This window comes from Maniola hyperantus, chromosome 4 (assembly GCF_902806685.2).
Source record: "Maniola hyperantus chromosome 4, iAphHyp1.2, whole genome shotgun sequence".
Taxonomy (NCBI): domain Eukaryota; kingdom Metazoa; phylum Arthropoda; class Insecta; order Lepidoptera; family Nymphalidae; genus Maniola; species Maniola hyperantus.
The window spans coordinates 13,909,153-13,924,205 of record NC_048539.1 but is presented as its reverse complement, the minus strand read 5'-3'; the positions used below and the strand labels follow the sequence as shown (position 1 = coordinate 13,924,205).

The window sequence follows — 15,053 nt, the reverse complement described above, 5'->3', positions numbered from 1 at the left end:
ACATAATATTTTTACTGTCTTTTAAGTTACTTTAAAGTAAACACAGATTTTTGGAAGTAACTATCTAAATAATATTCGATTGAGATGTACGATACGAACTTCGTATTTTTTTTAATTTTACTTTAATCGTATCGCAAGCAACAAAATGCAGGTTTTTGAAAATAATTTTCAAAAAAAACTGCGTTAGTTACGCAGTTTTTTTACCCGAGTTTATTCTGTTCAAGTGTAAATAGGTACAGCCAATTACAACTATTGCAATGATCGTAATGTGATGATTATAACTTTCGCGCTAGTCCCAGATTAGCGCTCTCACTTTTGACTTTCCACCAGATATTAAGTTCTTGTTAATAAAGGAAAACGTAAGTATCTATTGTAATAATAAAATTCACATAATATCATATTAATTCCTATTTAATACTATAAATGTAAAAGTGTGTCTGTCCATCTGTCTGCTACATTTTCAGGTTCTATTCATTTAACTGAGTTTGACGAAATCACAGAGATAGATTGTATCCCAGGGACGGACATAGGCTTTTTGTCCCGGAAAATCAAAGAGCTTCCACAGATATTTTGAGATGAAGTTGCAGACATCATCTTTTCGGTACAGAGATAGCTTGCATCCAGGAGACGGACGTAAGCTAGGTACTTTTTATCCCGGAAAATCAAATAGTTCCTCCGGAATTTTAAAAAACCAGAATCCACGCGGACGCGGGCTTAATCCAGTCAAAACTTATTTACGACATATTTCATGACTCAGCTACTGCATTCAAAAAAAAAGCTCTTATATTTTTACGGTGGGTTCATCTCCTGAGTAACTTAGTTATATTTTGTTTAGTTAAGTAGTTAGTTAAGTTCTTTTTATTTGTCAAGATATTTTGCAAATGCTGTGTACACATTTTATAGATACATTTATCAGCCTGTGTTTGTTTATAAGTGTCGTAGTTTGTGTTAAATTAATGTATTTTGTGTGTTCCTAATAAATAAAATAAATAAATAAAAAACTTAAATATATTTACTAAACGCAACCCAGTCTACGCGATCACGTTTCGTTAGCACGTAATAGTGCTAAAACGACAGTGGAATGTAAAACCGCAGCCAAAATAACAAATAATTGGTGCAACGCTCGATCGTCAATTTGACATAAAGCGGAGTAGACACAGGTAAGAGAAAGGAGCGGGTCCCAACCCTAACTAAGCTAACTTTACATTTCAGCAGTATGGCAGGAGCATGGAGCCTGGAACTGGCATTGACTCGGTGCGGGACAGACGTGCGTTGATTGTTGTAATCTATACTTATAATAAAACTGTAACAGGTCCAATTCTGCAATATACTAAATAGTTTTATTGTTTTATTTAGTTAATGTTTGTTTGTTCAGAAATTATAAAATCACTTTTTTATTTGCCGTTTAAGACTATAAAATTACGATTAGATAGTTTTTTGTTAGAAAACATTTTAATATTTATTTACATTTATTTCTTTACAGCCTGCGCCTCGAAACAATAGTGTAGATGATTTCGCGGTTTCTCATTCGCGCCTCGACAAAGGAACTGGCTGCAAGAACCTACGCAGAGTTTAACTAGCGAGCTAAGGCGCAACGGAAAAATTCTCGGCTACGATTCGCGTGCGAATGAAGCGGGTAAGAGGTAAAAGAGCGGGCTGTACGAGAGTGTAGACTTAGCATGATGTGGTCAACGAACCATTACGGTTCAAGAGCGCATATACATAGAGATAATTTTAGCCACAGTGATTAAATAACATAAGATGTCCGATTGGCGCAATCAGCAGATGCCTGCATTTATTACATATGCAACAAGAATAAAAGTAAAGTAAAAGTAATTATATTAAAAAGTGAGCAAGTTTTCTATATAGGCAAACTAGCTTATGCTCGTGACTTCGTCCGCGTGGACTACAAAATTTCAAACCCCTATTTAACCCCCTTAGGAGTTGAATTTTCAAAAACCCTTTCTTAGCGGATGCCTTCGTCATAATAGCTATCTGCATGCCAAATTTCAGCCCGATCCGTCAAGTAGTTTGAGCTGTGCGTTGATAGATCAGTCAGTCAGTCAGTCAGTCAGTCACCTTCTCCTTTTATATATATAGATAAGTGAGAATAGGAGAATAGTGACACTATCCGCATGGATTTAGATATAAAATTCTTGTGTGAACTTGGGGTTTGATTATGATGATTTTCCGGGATAAAAAGTAGCCTATATTTTCGTTATCCAGGACTTTAGCTATTATATTAAATCGGTGTGATTGCAGGACAAACCATCAAACCTCACAAGCACAACAAGACACATTTCACATTTATAATATTATTTCTAGGAATTTTGAAAATATTTGCTGTCTGACCACAAATCTTTCAAAGACACTTTTTAAATTAACACATTCGTACAAAAGGAAAACGATATTGTGTCCAAATTAAATTACGCCTTCTGAGGTTTGGTTAATATTGTTCTCTCCAGCGTAGTATGTAAATACATACTCGTAGCGACATGGCCTGTCGCTACGAGTATGTATTTACCTTAAATAAATATAATATCGAAAATCCGGCCTAATTCCTTATTCGACATTATAAAGGGAACATCTGTGCAAATTTTGAGTGTTCTAGGTCCAAGAGCTAGACGTTGATGAGTCGGTCATTGAGTGAGTCAGGACTTTTCTTTCTACTGTGTGAGAATCTGCAATTTACTAAAAAAAACATAATAAAAATATAACCTACATAGAACCTATATAGGCAGTGAAAAACTGCATTCATACACACATCGTTTTGAATCAATTACCTTATCAGAGAACACACCTACTTACCTCTTATCTTAGGTAATTTGGAGCAGAATTCTTTAGATCGTATATATATACATTTTTAATCCATTACAATATAATTATTTACTTATTACATATTTGATAACACAAGGTCGTTATTAGATATGACCAGACGTAGTATTTCGTGCATGTTTATGATTTCAATGGAAAATCAGGCCCTCTTGCTCCTATTCGAAACCTGGCACAGTATAAATGCTAAGGATTGAGATTTAAACTTCTGAGAAATAATATAGCGTTGCCAGAGGCAAAATTGAAACGACTTTTGGCGTCACTTCTGAGAAAGTTTGGGAAATATAATTATTATGGTTTATGGTTTAATTAACACTGAAACTGGTTAGCATGTATTTATTACTATATAAACAAGCTTTTTCCCACGACTTCATCCGCGTGAATTTAGGTTTTTAAAGATTCCGTCGAAATTTCTCAAAATCTCTTCTTAGTGTGAGTTTACGTTTATATAAATGCCTATACACCACTATATACACAAGGCTCATCGTATAGAAATTCAACAGAATATTGTTACTGATATGAAGAAATTAAAATTAAACGTTGATTGTTGATTGAGTTTTCAAAATCCATCTATTTTTATCTTCGTTGGCAGTACGCCTTACAAAATTGTGTGTGTGAAAAGTAGGTAGGTAGGTTACAGTAGTATTAATGGCGATTGCAATAATTGTAATAAATAACGAAAAATAAAAACCGGCCAAGTGCGACTCCGACTCGAAACCTACCGGAAAACATATCTCCAATTACAATATACTTTGATCGTTGATAAGTTTAAGTTATTTTGTAAAGTGGTGATAGTAAAAAGAATACCCGGCTGAGTTTGTTGTGGGCTCTTCTCAGACCTGGGCGCGTTTGGAACCCTCATAGTTTTAGTTTTAAGTTTACATAATTAATAAGAACTTACAAATTCAACAATTGACCATCAAAATGTGTACAATGGTGAATAATAATTTGAATAAATGATTTGACTTTGACTTTGAATAATTACTTACTAAAATATTGTCCCTTGCGATGATTATCGAAAATTGTTTCGACGGTCATCGTAATAGATAATGTCATGGATATGTCTGATAAACTATAACAGATGTGAATTAGGTGTTACGATATAGGTTTATCTATCAAAAACGTTTCACGTGCTTAATAGGTACTGTCATCAAATTTTTGTCCGCATTAGGTATTATATAAGGTATTATAGCTAAATAGGATATCCTATATGTAGTATCAATTTAGGAGTATTAAAGTTTATCGCTTAAGTAATTTATCTACATATTAGGTACCTACTTAAATGAGGAAAAATATAATTAAACAATTTGGTAATTCTATCTACTCATGTGATTCTATGCCATCAGTATTAAATCTTCGATTAATCTTCTTTGTTTCGTTAGTATTATTATTTATGTGTGATTTTTGTTTTTTACTGATTGACTGATCTATCAACGCACAGCTCAAACTACTAGACGGATCGGGCTGATATTTGGCATGCAGATAGCTATTATGACTTACACTTCCACTGAGAAAGGATCTTTGAAAATTCAATCCCTAAAACAGGGATTTGAAATTTGTGTAGTCCACGCGGATGAAGTCGCGGGCATAAGCTAGCATATTATAGGTATTAGTTACGTATTTTTTTTTAATCATTGAGTTTGATTGGTTAATTATATTCAAATGAGAGCCAAACTACATTTGTTGAGAGCGAACTACGAATACCTAAACTCTTAAATTGTTAATTTCCTCCTGGGTTCTATTTTGGCAGACTGATTCACAGAGTCTCGATAGGCTCTTTCAACAAGTAAGGTATGTTTCATCGATACTATTTTAAAATTTGGTTTGAAGAAAGCAGTGGAAATTTACCTACCTACTTTACAAACGAGTTTTATAATCTTTGCTTCGGGTTGCTTACACAGGTAGGTACAATTGCGTTGTAATTAGTAATTAGGTATTATCTGGAGCATTATTACCATATTATCGTGCATAAGTAACTAATGAACTGGAGTCATTTATCCATGAAGGTAACAAATTTTTAGGCATTCGATTAATGTCTATTTTTACACTAGCTTAAGCTCGCGACTTCGTATCGTGGACTACACAAATTTCAAATCCCTATTGTACCCCTTTAGGGGTTGAATTTCCAAAAATCCTTCCTTAGCTGATGTCTACGTCATATAAGCTATCTACATGTCCAATTGCAGCCCGATTCGTCCAGTAGTTTAAGCTGTGCGTTAATAGATCAGTCAGTCAGTCAGTCAGTCACCTTTTTCTTACATTTATATAAGTATACGTAGATAAAATAACACGTGTACTTAAATGAAAAATTTAGATCACCAGTAAATTGTAGGTCTACGGTTGAACACGTTCAGCGCCCGCCCAAGCTAACTCGGCGCTCTAGGCGAATGGAGATGTTTCCACTTTTTTAACGAATTAATTGTAAAATTTAAGTAAAATATACCGGCCAAAAATATAAAAGAATCATCAAAATGTATCTACACATGATAAAGTTATGAAACTTTAAAGTCGCGCTTGCTAATAATTTCGTTTATACGCGCGGCGCTCCAGTATGACGTCACGAGCGACGCGGCTCTACCATGGTGAATTAAAAATAACATACCAATAGGTAAACAAAAAACAAGCTGTTGTTCGTAAAAAATAACTAGGAACAGCCGGAGAGCTCATGTTGAGCGATTGAGAGATTTGTAGTGCGCGATCGCGGCTAAAATGAAGTCACACTCCCGCAATCGTATAATACTTCATACTTCAACTTAAATATAACGCGGTCATGATTTATATAGTAATTAGATAAGGCTAGCTTTAAGTTTTATTGTATTAAAAAGAAAAAAAAAAAAGTAAGTAAAAAAACTTAAATATGTAGTTCATTTTTGAGTCATAAATTGATGGAGTTCAAACAATCTTTCACTGATTTTTAGTTTTGATCATGGAGCTATGAAATATGAATCAGCTTAGTTTATGTGGCTGTGATCTATATGTTAATTCCATTGCGTATGATATTAACAAAATCATGGAACTTCTCCATTATTTACTGGAGTTACCTAGAGATAAAAAATTCGCAATGAAAATGATCTTTCAAATAATTTAAAAATGTTCGAAGCTTCAGTTTTAAGTGTGTGTAATTAATTATCACCCCTATATCATCTTACAGATTAACGGACGGACGGACGGGTTATACGGATAGGCTACTTTTGTCCTGGAAAATCAAAGTACCTACGGGATTTTTAAAAGGCTAAATCCACGCCGGCGAAGCTGCGGGCCTCAGCTAGTAAGGAATTAAGTCAGTTCTTATGAGTTGAGGTAATTTTTATTACAAGAAATACTTACTTAGTTTTGTTTACGCGTTTTGGTTACGTCGATTTTGATGGCATTTGTATTTTTGTAGTTTTCGAAGCACGCGTGAAATTTTTCATGAATTTTACAGAAACGATGCGTACTCACGTAGATAGAGAAAATTAATGTTTACTTCTAAAGAAAGCGGACAGAAAATCAGATCCAGATACTGAATAAGGTCTTGAGCAAGGACGATTATTGTATATCCATTAAGACCGTTATAGTTTTCCTCATCATTTCAATATCAACTTTAAAGCTTACTTGTTAAAGTTGGTTTTCATGATGTTACGGTAATATTTTCAGTAGCTTTTCTTGCAAGGGCCGCGTGATTATGATATCGAGGCGTAAGAATTATTACTTCCTAAATCCATGGCGTCATAATAAAGGGCTAGTAAAGCGCAGGCTCCTCGGCAGAAGTCGCAGTCGCCATGGCAACACATCGATTCGCCGCATCCTTGCCCTACGCAGCCTCCCGGCCCCATGGATGTTGTACTACGCAGTAAGTACTTCCTAATTCCATCGATTCGACGCACCGTTGCCCTACGCAGCCTCCCGGGCCTATGGATATTGTACCTACAAAGTAGGAACTTCCTAATTCCATGCCCGGGCCTCTCGTATTTAGGTCATCCTAAGTACAGAAACGATTGTTAGGTACTCAGCGCGGCAGATATAATTCAATTAAGACGTTGTTAAAACCCATACAAGTTTTTAGGGTTCCGTCATCCGTGCCCGAAAGGTGCCCCTATTACAGGTATTATATTAAAGGTGGGACCCTATTACTAAGTCAGACTGTCAGGGGGCTGTATCTCATGAATCCTAATAGGTAAGTTGTCAGAGAGTGTGTATTTTTATTTCCCCTATAACAACAAATAATAAAAATTTCAAAATGGCTGTCATGCAAATTTTTAGAAAAAAAAACATATTTCATATTTTGTGCGATTGTACGGAACTCTTCGTGTGTGTCTTCGGTTGCTTATAGTTCGCCTTTTTGGACGGGACTGCAGTGACCACCTTTTTGCTCCAACATAACATCTGCCGTAAATTTTCAAAGAGTTTGCAGACTGTTCCTCGACCCTAATTGCAACATCAGACATCAAAGTTACCATATTGTTGGACTTGTGGTCGGGATCGAGTCGATAAGACAAGTGTAACAAGTACAAGTAATTTGTACTATAAAACAGATTCTTACACCGACTGAAAAAAGAGTTGATAATCCTCAAACGACTCAAAAGATTTCCATCAAACTAAAAACCATCTCTATTAAACAGGCTTGCGAATAAAAAAACGCATTCAAATCGGTTCATCCGTTTGAGTGCTACGAAAACACAGGCAACACGCACAAAGCATCAGACCGCCCCTAACATAAAACCCCTCTGTTTGAATCGAGGTTTAAAAAAACCAGTTTGAATTATTATAATTTGTATGGATCTCTTCTAGAACTTATTAGAAACTTTTGGTAAAGGTACTTGAAGTTGTGAATTAATCCGCCATTTATTCGTATATTGTACATCACCGAATAAAAAAGAATCCTATAAAGTACTCGTATTATTTAGGGGAAAAAAAATGAAAGTACACTTACTTTGTACGTCTTTGGTGGTCATTTTTCAGAATTTGTTTCGAATTTCGAGCACTAACGGATAACACTGCGTACGCGCACGCAACTTTGCAACTCGTAGACGAGCGCTACGTGTTTTGCTACGGGACTATTAATAACCGATATTCTTGTATCGTAATTACACTGTTATAATGTAATCGAAATAATAATATTATTTTTAAAACGCGTCCGGACCGCGCAATGATCAAACTGAGAATGACATCCCGCCCTGTTTTCGTTGGGCTTGATAAAGTGGTAAATTGTGGAACAAAATAACGACGCGATCGGTCGTTCGGTTGATCTAAATCGCTTAGTTCACTGCCTGGAATAACGCTAATCCAGCCACAGGTTGCGTTCGTACTACGACCTAGTACTAGTCTACACTATATCCGTGATAGTACCTACTACGCGCGATCGAAAAAATCAGATTCGTCGTAACCACAGTAGCATTTATTGATAAAATAATCTTTAGTGCAACTTTGATACGATATTATATCTGATATATAATTTATTAAGTATATTCTGTTGGATAATTATAATGTTAATTTAAAAAAAAAACACTTTTTTACTGTGTCATTTTTTAAACTAGATGATGCCGTGACTTCATTTGTTTATTAGAAATCCAGTTGTAGTCTTACTTTTGTTTGTTTGTTGTATTTGTAGTGTAACTCTGCATAGGAAGCCGGTTTGCGGTCTTACCGGTTTAAGTGGCCGCTCATTCAGATGACTGTATGTTCAGATAAATAACTGACATCAGTAATAAGAGGATATAACTGAAAGATGAATAACTCTTTAACTTTCGCGTCAAAAACTAGCTTACGCCTATCTCTAGGATGCAAGCTATCTGTGTACCGAAAAGATCCATCCGCAACTTTGTCCACATGGTTACGTGTGAATTATTTGATTTTCCGGGACAAAAAATAGCGTATGTCACTATGTCCGTGCCCGGGATATAAGCTAACTCTGTACCTTTTGTCAGAATCGGTTAAACATAATATGAGCCGTGAAAATGTGCAGACAGACAGCTCTTCTTGCATATTTTATAATATTATGTAAGTAATATTTTTTAATAAACTAAGTAAGTCCTAATTACTGTAAGATAAGTATAGGAATGATTTACCTAAATCAAACGTAAAAGTTTTAAAGAAACATTTGGTCTACGGTGAAATTTCGTAGACGGATCTCCTACGTTGTTACTCCTCTATTTATTTCTATATAGTACATATATAAAAGAAAAAGCTGACTTACTGACGGATTGACTGACTGACTGATCTAGTAACGCTGAACGCACAGCTTAAACTACTGGACATATCGGGCTGAAATTTGGCATGTATATAGCAATTATGACATAGACATCCGCTAAGACAGGATTTTTGAAAATTTAATCCCTAAAGGGTTAAAATCGGGGTTTGAAACTTGAGTGGTCCACGCGCACGAAGTCGCGAGCTTAAACTAGTATAGATATAAACGTCGTTTCTTTGCTTGCAATGCTTAATTTTTACTCTACAGATACTTTGCATATTTCGAGACATATTATTATTCATTGATGAAAACTAAAATAAAAATAAAACAAGAGAGTTCTCCATATTGTTCTCAAATGTATGTGAAATCTGCCAATCCGCACTTGGCCAGCGTCATGGACTATGGTCAAACCCTTGTCTTTCTCAGAGGAGACCCGTTCTCAGTAGTGAGCTGACGAAGGGTTGTTGATGATGATGAAAATAAAACTCATTCAGCGTTTTTTAAGACTATTTTTTTCAACTTTTATAGGTTGATACTATGTTTGATGGATGTTATAACAATATAACTTTTCGAAAAATATTACCTAAAGATACAATGCAGTAAAAAATTAATAACTTGGTGAACCTCTCAAAATAGCAATAAAACAAAGCATAAATGACAGCCAGACGTTTGGGTATTTTCGTCTGGGTGATTATGCAGGTAATTTTTTGCTCGGTCAATGTGCGCGAGTTGAGAAGGAAAATAAAGGGCGGAAATTGTAATTAGCTATAGCACTGACACACTGACTGCTCTATGAACGCATAGCCTAAGCCGCTGGGGTTAGAAACTTGGAATATTGACGGCAGGTACCCTTTATTGCGTAGTAAGCACCCAAAAAAGAATTTTTTGAAACTTCACTCCTAAGGGGGTTAAATATGGGATGAAAGTTTGTATATAAGTCCGTAATTTTTCTAGCTACATATACCTATAAAATTCTTATTTTGACTTTTGGCCCAAAATCAAGAAGTAAGTAGGTACGTGTTTCAGGATTTTTGGGAATTCCACCCCTCACTGTTTTTCAAAAATTCCACTCGAATGAAACCGGGGTGGATCAACTAGTATGGTATAAAAAGAAAGTCCTGGCTCACTGACTGACTCAACAACGTACAACCTACTCTTGGACCTAGAAAGCTGAAATTTTGAGGAATAAGACTAAACTATTCGAAATTCCCACGGGATAGAGAATAAAAAGGATTTAAATATTCACCGATTGAAGCCGAGAGCGGTCGCCAGTTCCACTATAAAATCTTATGTTCATTGTATATTATGTTTTATCATAATTACAGAATGTTTTGATAACAAATCGATAATAAAATAAATGATGACCTGTGAATTATGATATCTGACAATTAGTTATACAACACAGGTACAACGAAGGACATAATTTAGCTTGTTAATTAGCTTGTGACATTGCATAGAATGAGGATTGCAAAAATAATACCTACCCGGCTGAGTTCGTTCAAGCCTTGTTAAATTGACTAAAATGATAATATCAACATCAACTCACTTCCACGAAAAATATTATATTTGACTTTCAAAGGATATCCATACTATCATCAAAATCTCAAATATATAAAAGGAAAAGTTGACTGACTGACCAGCAACGCACAGGTTAAACTACTGGACGGGTAAGGCTGAAATTTGACATGCAGATAGCTATTATGACGTAGGCATCCGCTAAGAAAGGATTTTTGAAAATTCAACCTCTAAGGGGGTGAAATAAGGGTTTGTAATTTGTGTAGTCCACGCGGACGAAGTCGCGAGCATAAGCTAGTATATAATAAATGGGAAAGGGTGTGTCTGTCTGTCCGTTTGTCTATCTGTTACATTTTCCGCTAAGCCAAATTTGAGTAAAGGTACATCTGAAGAAGTCATCAGAAGACGGCCATACCTAACTTTTTGTCCCGGAAAATCAAAGAGTTCCCACGAGATTTTTGAAAACCTAAATCATCATCTAGGTCTAAATCATTTTCTGTGTCTTTTTTATTCCATTTTTGTGAGATTTTTAGAGGTCCTATACTTATATTCGTACAAACTAGGCCACTGGACGAATTATAAGTCTAGTATCCAATGTAACTCAATTTGAAAACTATTTCAATGTAGGCGTTCTATGGACATAATGCAACATCCGCATTACTAAATATTTATCTGCCTACGGTTTGCAGAGGATCGTAGGTATTAGTAAATATAGATCTAAATTTTTGTTTCCTGTGTGAGATAACCGAAGATCAGTAGGTCGATTTCGTAAAACCTACATCAATCATTATTACAGTCTCAATTGTTGTGATTGACTGAATTTGTGCTATTCTTGTAGCAGCAATGCATTGTAGCTAATAGTGAGCGAGCGGTAAACCACCAGGTGAGCGCATGTGTCCGGGATTCCTAAGTAATTTTTACGTTACGAAAGTCTTGTATTTGGTGAAAAAAAATGCGAGTCGAACTCATACACGAAGGGTTTTTATTCCATTACGAGAATGCCCATGACTGCGATCATTCCTGGTAGAAAGTGATGATGCAGTCTAAGATAGTAGGGGGCTAACTTAGGGGGGGGGGGGGGGGGGGGGGGTCGGGGGGGGGGGGGGGGGGGGGGGGGGGGGGGGGTGACAGTTTTTGTGTCACCCTCTACATCTTACCGATTTCATGGCAAGTACCGGAACGCTAAATCGCTTGGCGGCATGACTTTGCCGGTAGGGTGTAACTAGCCACGGCCATTAGCCCTCCCACCAGACTAGACTCTAGACAATTTAGAAATTATGAATTCCCAAATTGTCCCTAATGTCAAATGGTATATTGACCCTATGGAGGGCCAACTTCCAGAATAATTTGATTGACCCATCTATTAGCTGTCGTTGATAAGAATTAGAACTTAATTATTGTGATCTCAATTATTGATAGGTAGGGTACGTCGATGCAGATTCTGATTTGTCTCTGCGCGGCTAGAAATTGTGGTTGATTAGGATATCCATACTAATATTATAAGCGCGAAAGTGTGTCTGTCTGCCTGTCTGTCTGTCTGCTAGCCTTTCAGGGCCCAACCTTTTAACCGATTTTGACGAAATTTAGTACAGAGATAGTTGCAATTCGGGAAAGGACCAAAGGCTACTGATGTTTATTCGGAAAATCAAAGAGTTGCCATGGGATTTTTAAAATCCTAAATCCACGCGGACAAAGTCGTGGGCATCATCTAGTTTTATATATTACTAGCTTATGCTAGCGACTTCGTCCGCGTGGACTACACAAATTGCGAGCCCCTATTTCATCCCCTTAGGGGTTGAATTTTCAAAAATACTTTCTTAGCGGATGCCTACGCCATAATAGCTATCTGCGTGCCAAATTTCAGCCCGATCCGTCCAGTAGTTTCAGCTACGCGTTGATAGATCAGTCAGTCAGTCAATCAGTCAGTCAGTCACATATTTCTTTTATATATTTAAGACTAGGTAGGTACTCGTCACTGGAATATCAAAAAGAGTTGAGACTGGACTATCTGTTAAGACTGCTGTTATAAAGAGATGATACCTAATAATCTATTTACAGCTACGTAGTCGTAAATGGAATTCAACTGGGCTAGACTAAAATCATTGGCACATGATAGTTAGATTACTAGCCCAAAATATAGGAAGAAGAAGATAAATTTAATAAACACTAGCTCCTTGATAATTGATAGATATACCTTAGGCTATCGCGATAGTCTAGGACCTAGGTTGTATACAGGAATGAGGAAGTAAGGCGATTCATGCTGGAATAAATCAGGACATTAGAATACAGGAAAATAATAGATTTCTATATCCCTTCAAGGTAAACTTGAGACCCGAGCGGAATACGCCTTCTGTAATTAATTAATAATTTGCTTTTTTAAAGTTTAACTATTAACCAGTCAATAAATGAATCTATATTCAATAATATTCGACAAACACTATTTTTATTTATTTTTGCAATTAAAACGAAGTGACGTCATCCGAGCGTAGTCTCACTTGACTTTAACTTAGTGAATTAGTTAAATATTTTTTATATGAAAATATTATAATAAAACTTAAAGCTAGCCTTTTCTATTTACTGTACAAATCATGCCCGCGAGGAATGGTACCGCGAGGTATGGTAGAATACTGGCTGCATTTCCGCGCTGGACAGCTAGACTGATCCGTTGCGCAAAAAATGAGCCAGCCCTTCTGTCACCAGATGAAGCAATTAATCGCAGTGAAATGTTGACTATTTAATTACCGTAGCTTAAGTTAATTTGTTGAATTTACTATCACAATATTTTGTATTATATTAACGCAATAATCGAAGCTCATATAATCCTGACAATCCTAATCTCTAATTATCATAATCTCTATAGATATTCACAAAACTATTTTTTTAATGAAATATCGTAGTTACAACACTGGAGCTCATTGTAAACTTATCAATTACACAAAATACATGCATGACATGTGTGTGACATTGTATTCTAATTATTTCAATTTGTACTGGAATCAGACACTCTTTCTGTTCCGCGAGAGATAGGATAACATACTTAAGAGCGGTCATACAGGACAGTTTAAAGCAGTCATGAACTCATAACTGGCCGCTTCAAGCTGCGACTGCATCATCAACCGATAGACGCCTACTGCTGGACATAGGCCTCTTGTAGAGACTTCCACACGCCACGGTCTTGCGCAGCCATACAGGCGACTCGTCTGATGTCGTCCGTCCACCTAGTGGGGGGTCTTCCAACGCTCTGTCTACCGATGCGAGGTCGCCATTCCAGCACCTTGAGACCCCAACTCTCATCGGTTTTACGAACTGCGACTGCATATCGAACTACAATCTTCCTCTCATATTAAGAGACCACTCGAGCAGTTGCAACCGATCCAAGGGTCGCAACTGCTCCGAGCAGTCGTGCATTTGCGATAGAGATATTATAGTGCACAAGTGAGTGTGCAAATCCAGGTCCACCCTCTATTCCCTCACTCTCATAGACAGGACGGCAATCCGACATCCTTAGAAAGATCAGGCACAGAACTAATGGCTTTGCGAAGCTCAAGGGCAGAGGGAACCAGAGCAAGAGAACTCTGGGTTTGATCCTGAATCGGCGATATGTCAAGTATGCCATGGGTGACGTGAAATCAAAGAAAAATAGGCGATTCATTGACTACCTAGCGTCAAATGTAAACATTAGACGCCTAAAGTTCCCTAACTGTAGTGAACTGTGACAGGGGATAATACCGCTAACTGCCCAACGCCGGACTGCTGGAGAGAATTTGTTGCCAGAAATTAAGAAACTTTTTAGCCCGAATAAATTGTCACCGGACTTGACGAGGCAGTTAAACATTCCAATAAACAGTAATTGAACACAATAATCTAAGATCTAATCACTTACTGGATGCTTGAACAGCTTTAATTTGGCTCGTGTTCGGTAAACAATCAACAATGAGCTGTAACTACTGTACCGTTTCGTGAGATAACATTCTTGTCACTAAGTATAGCACGCGATAGGTCGAGATGGCAATCGGGGTATGAGGCGGAGGGACGCCTCGCACACCCGCACGTCACCCGCGCTATCCCGCACCGGGTTAGCGCGGGGGCTGTGCGGGTGTGCAGGCCGTCCCCACCCCGATTGCCATCTTGACCTGTCTTGTAATATAGGTATGCCTATACACGGGTTTTTATTTGAGACATGTTATTGAAAAATTGAAGTTAATAAAATTGGGGTTATCATGGGGTTATCTAAATGGGTGTTTGTCACCCATATAATTTTTCCATGATTTTTACAAACACATTATTGTTATGAATTCATCATAATCATCATCATCATCATCTCAATTCATCTCCAGTCCACTACTGAGCACGAGTCTACTCTTAGAATGAGAAGGGTTTAATAAGAAGGCCATAATAAGAGTTAAGATCTATTTGTAGATGACACTCTCATAGATTCCCACCACCTCACCACCTGGGTGTCGGGCGCACTTCGACCGTCCGCTGCGCCAGATCCTTCTTTCGGCGCACATGCAAATTGTGGAACCAACTCCCATCG

At 37.1% G+C, this 15,053-nt stretch overlaps 1 protein-coding gene across 2 annotated transcripts in view; it reads right to left on the bottom strand.

The window, feature by feature from the left end:
• The window catches only part of Drip (aquaporin homolog protein drip), a 100,655-nt gene extending 92,539 nt beyond the window's left edge, over positions 1–8,116 (bottom strand). For both annotated transcript variants that reach the window (XM_034985405.2, XM_034985407.2), the window contains exon 1: positions 7,745–8,116. In XM_034985405.2, coding sequence (XP_034841296.1) covers positions 7,745–7,766 — 22 coding nt within the window. In that variant the 5' untranslated portion in view covers positions 7,767–8,116. The remainder of the gene's footprint in view (positions 1–7,744) is intronic.
• Positions 8,117–15,053: the final 6,937 nt, after the last annotated feature.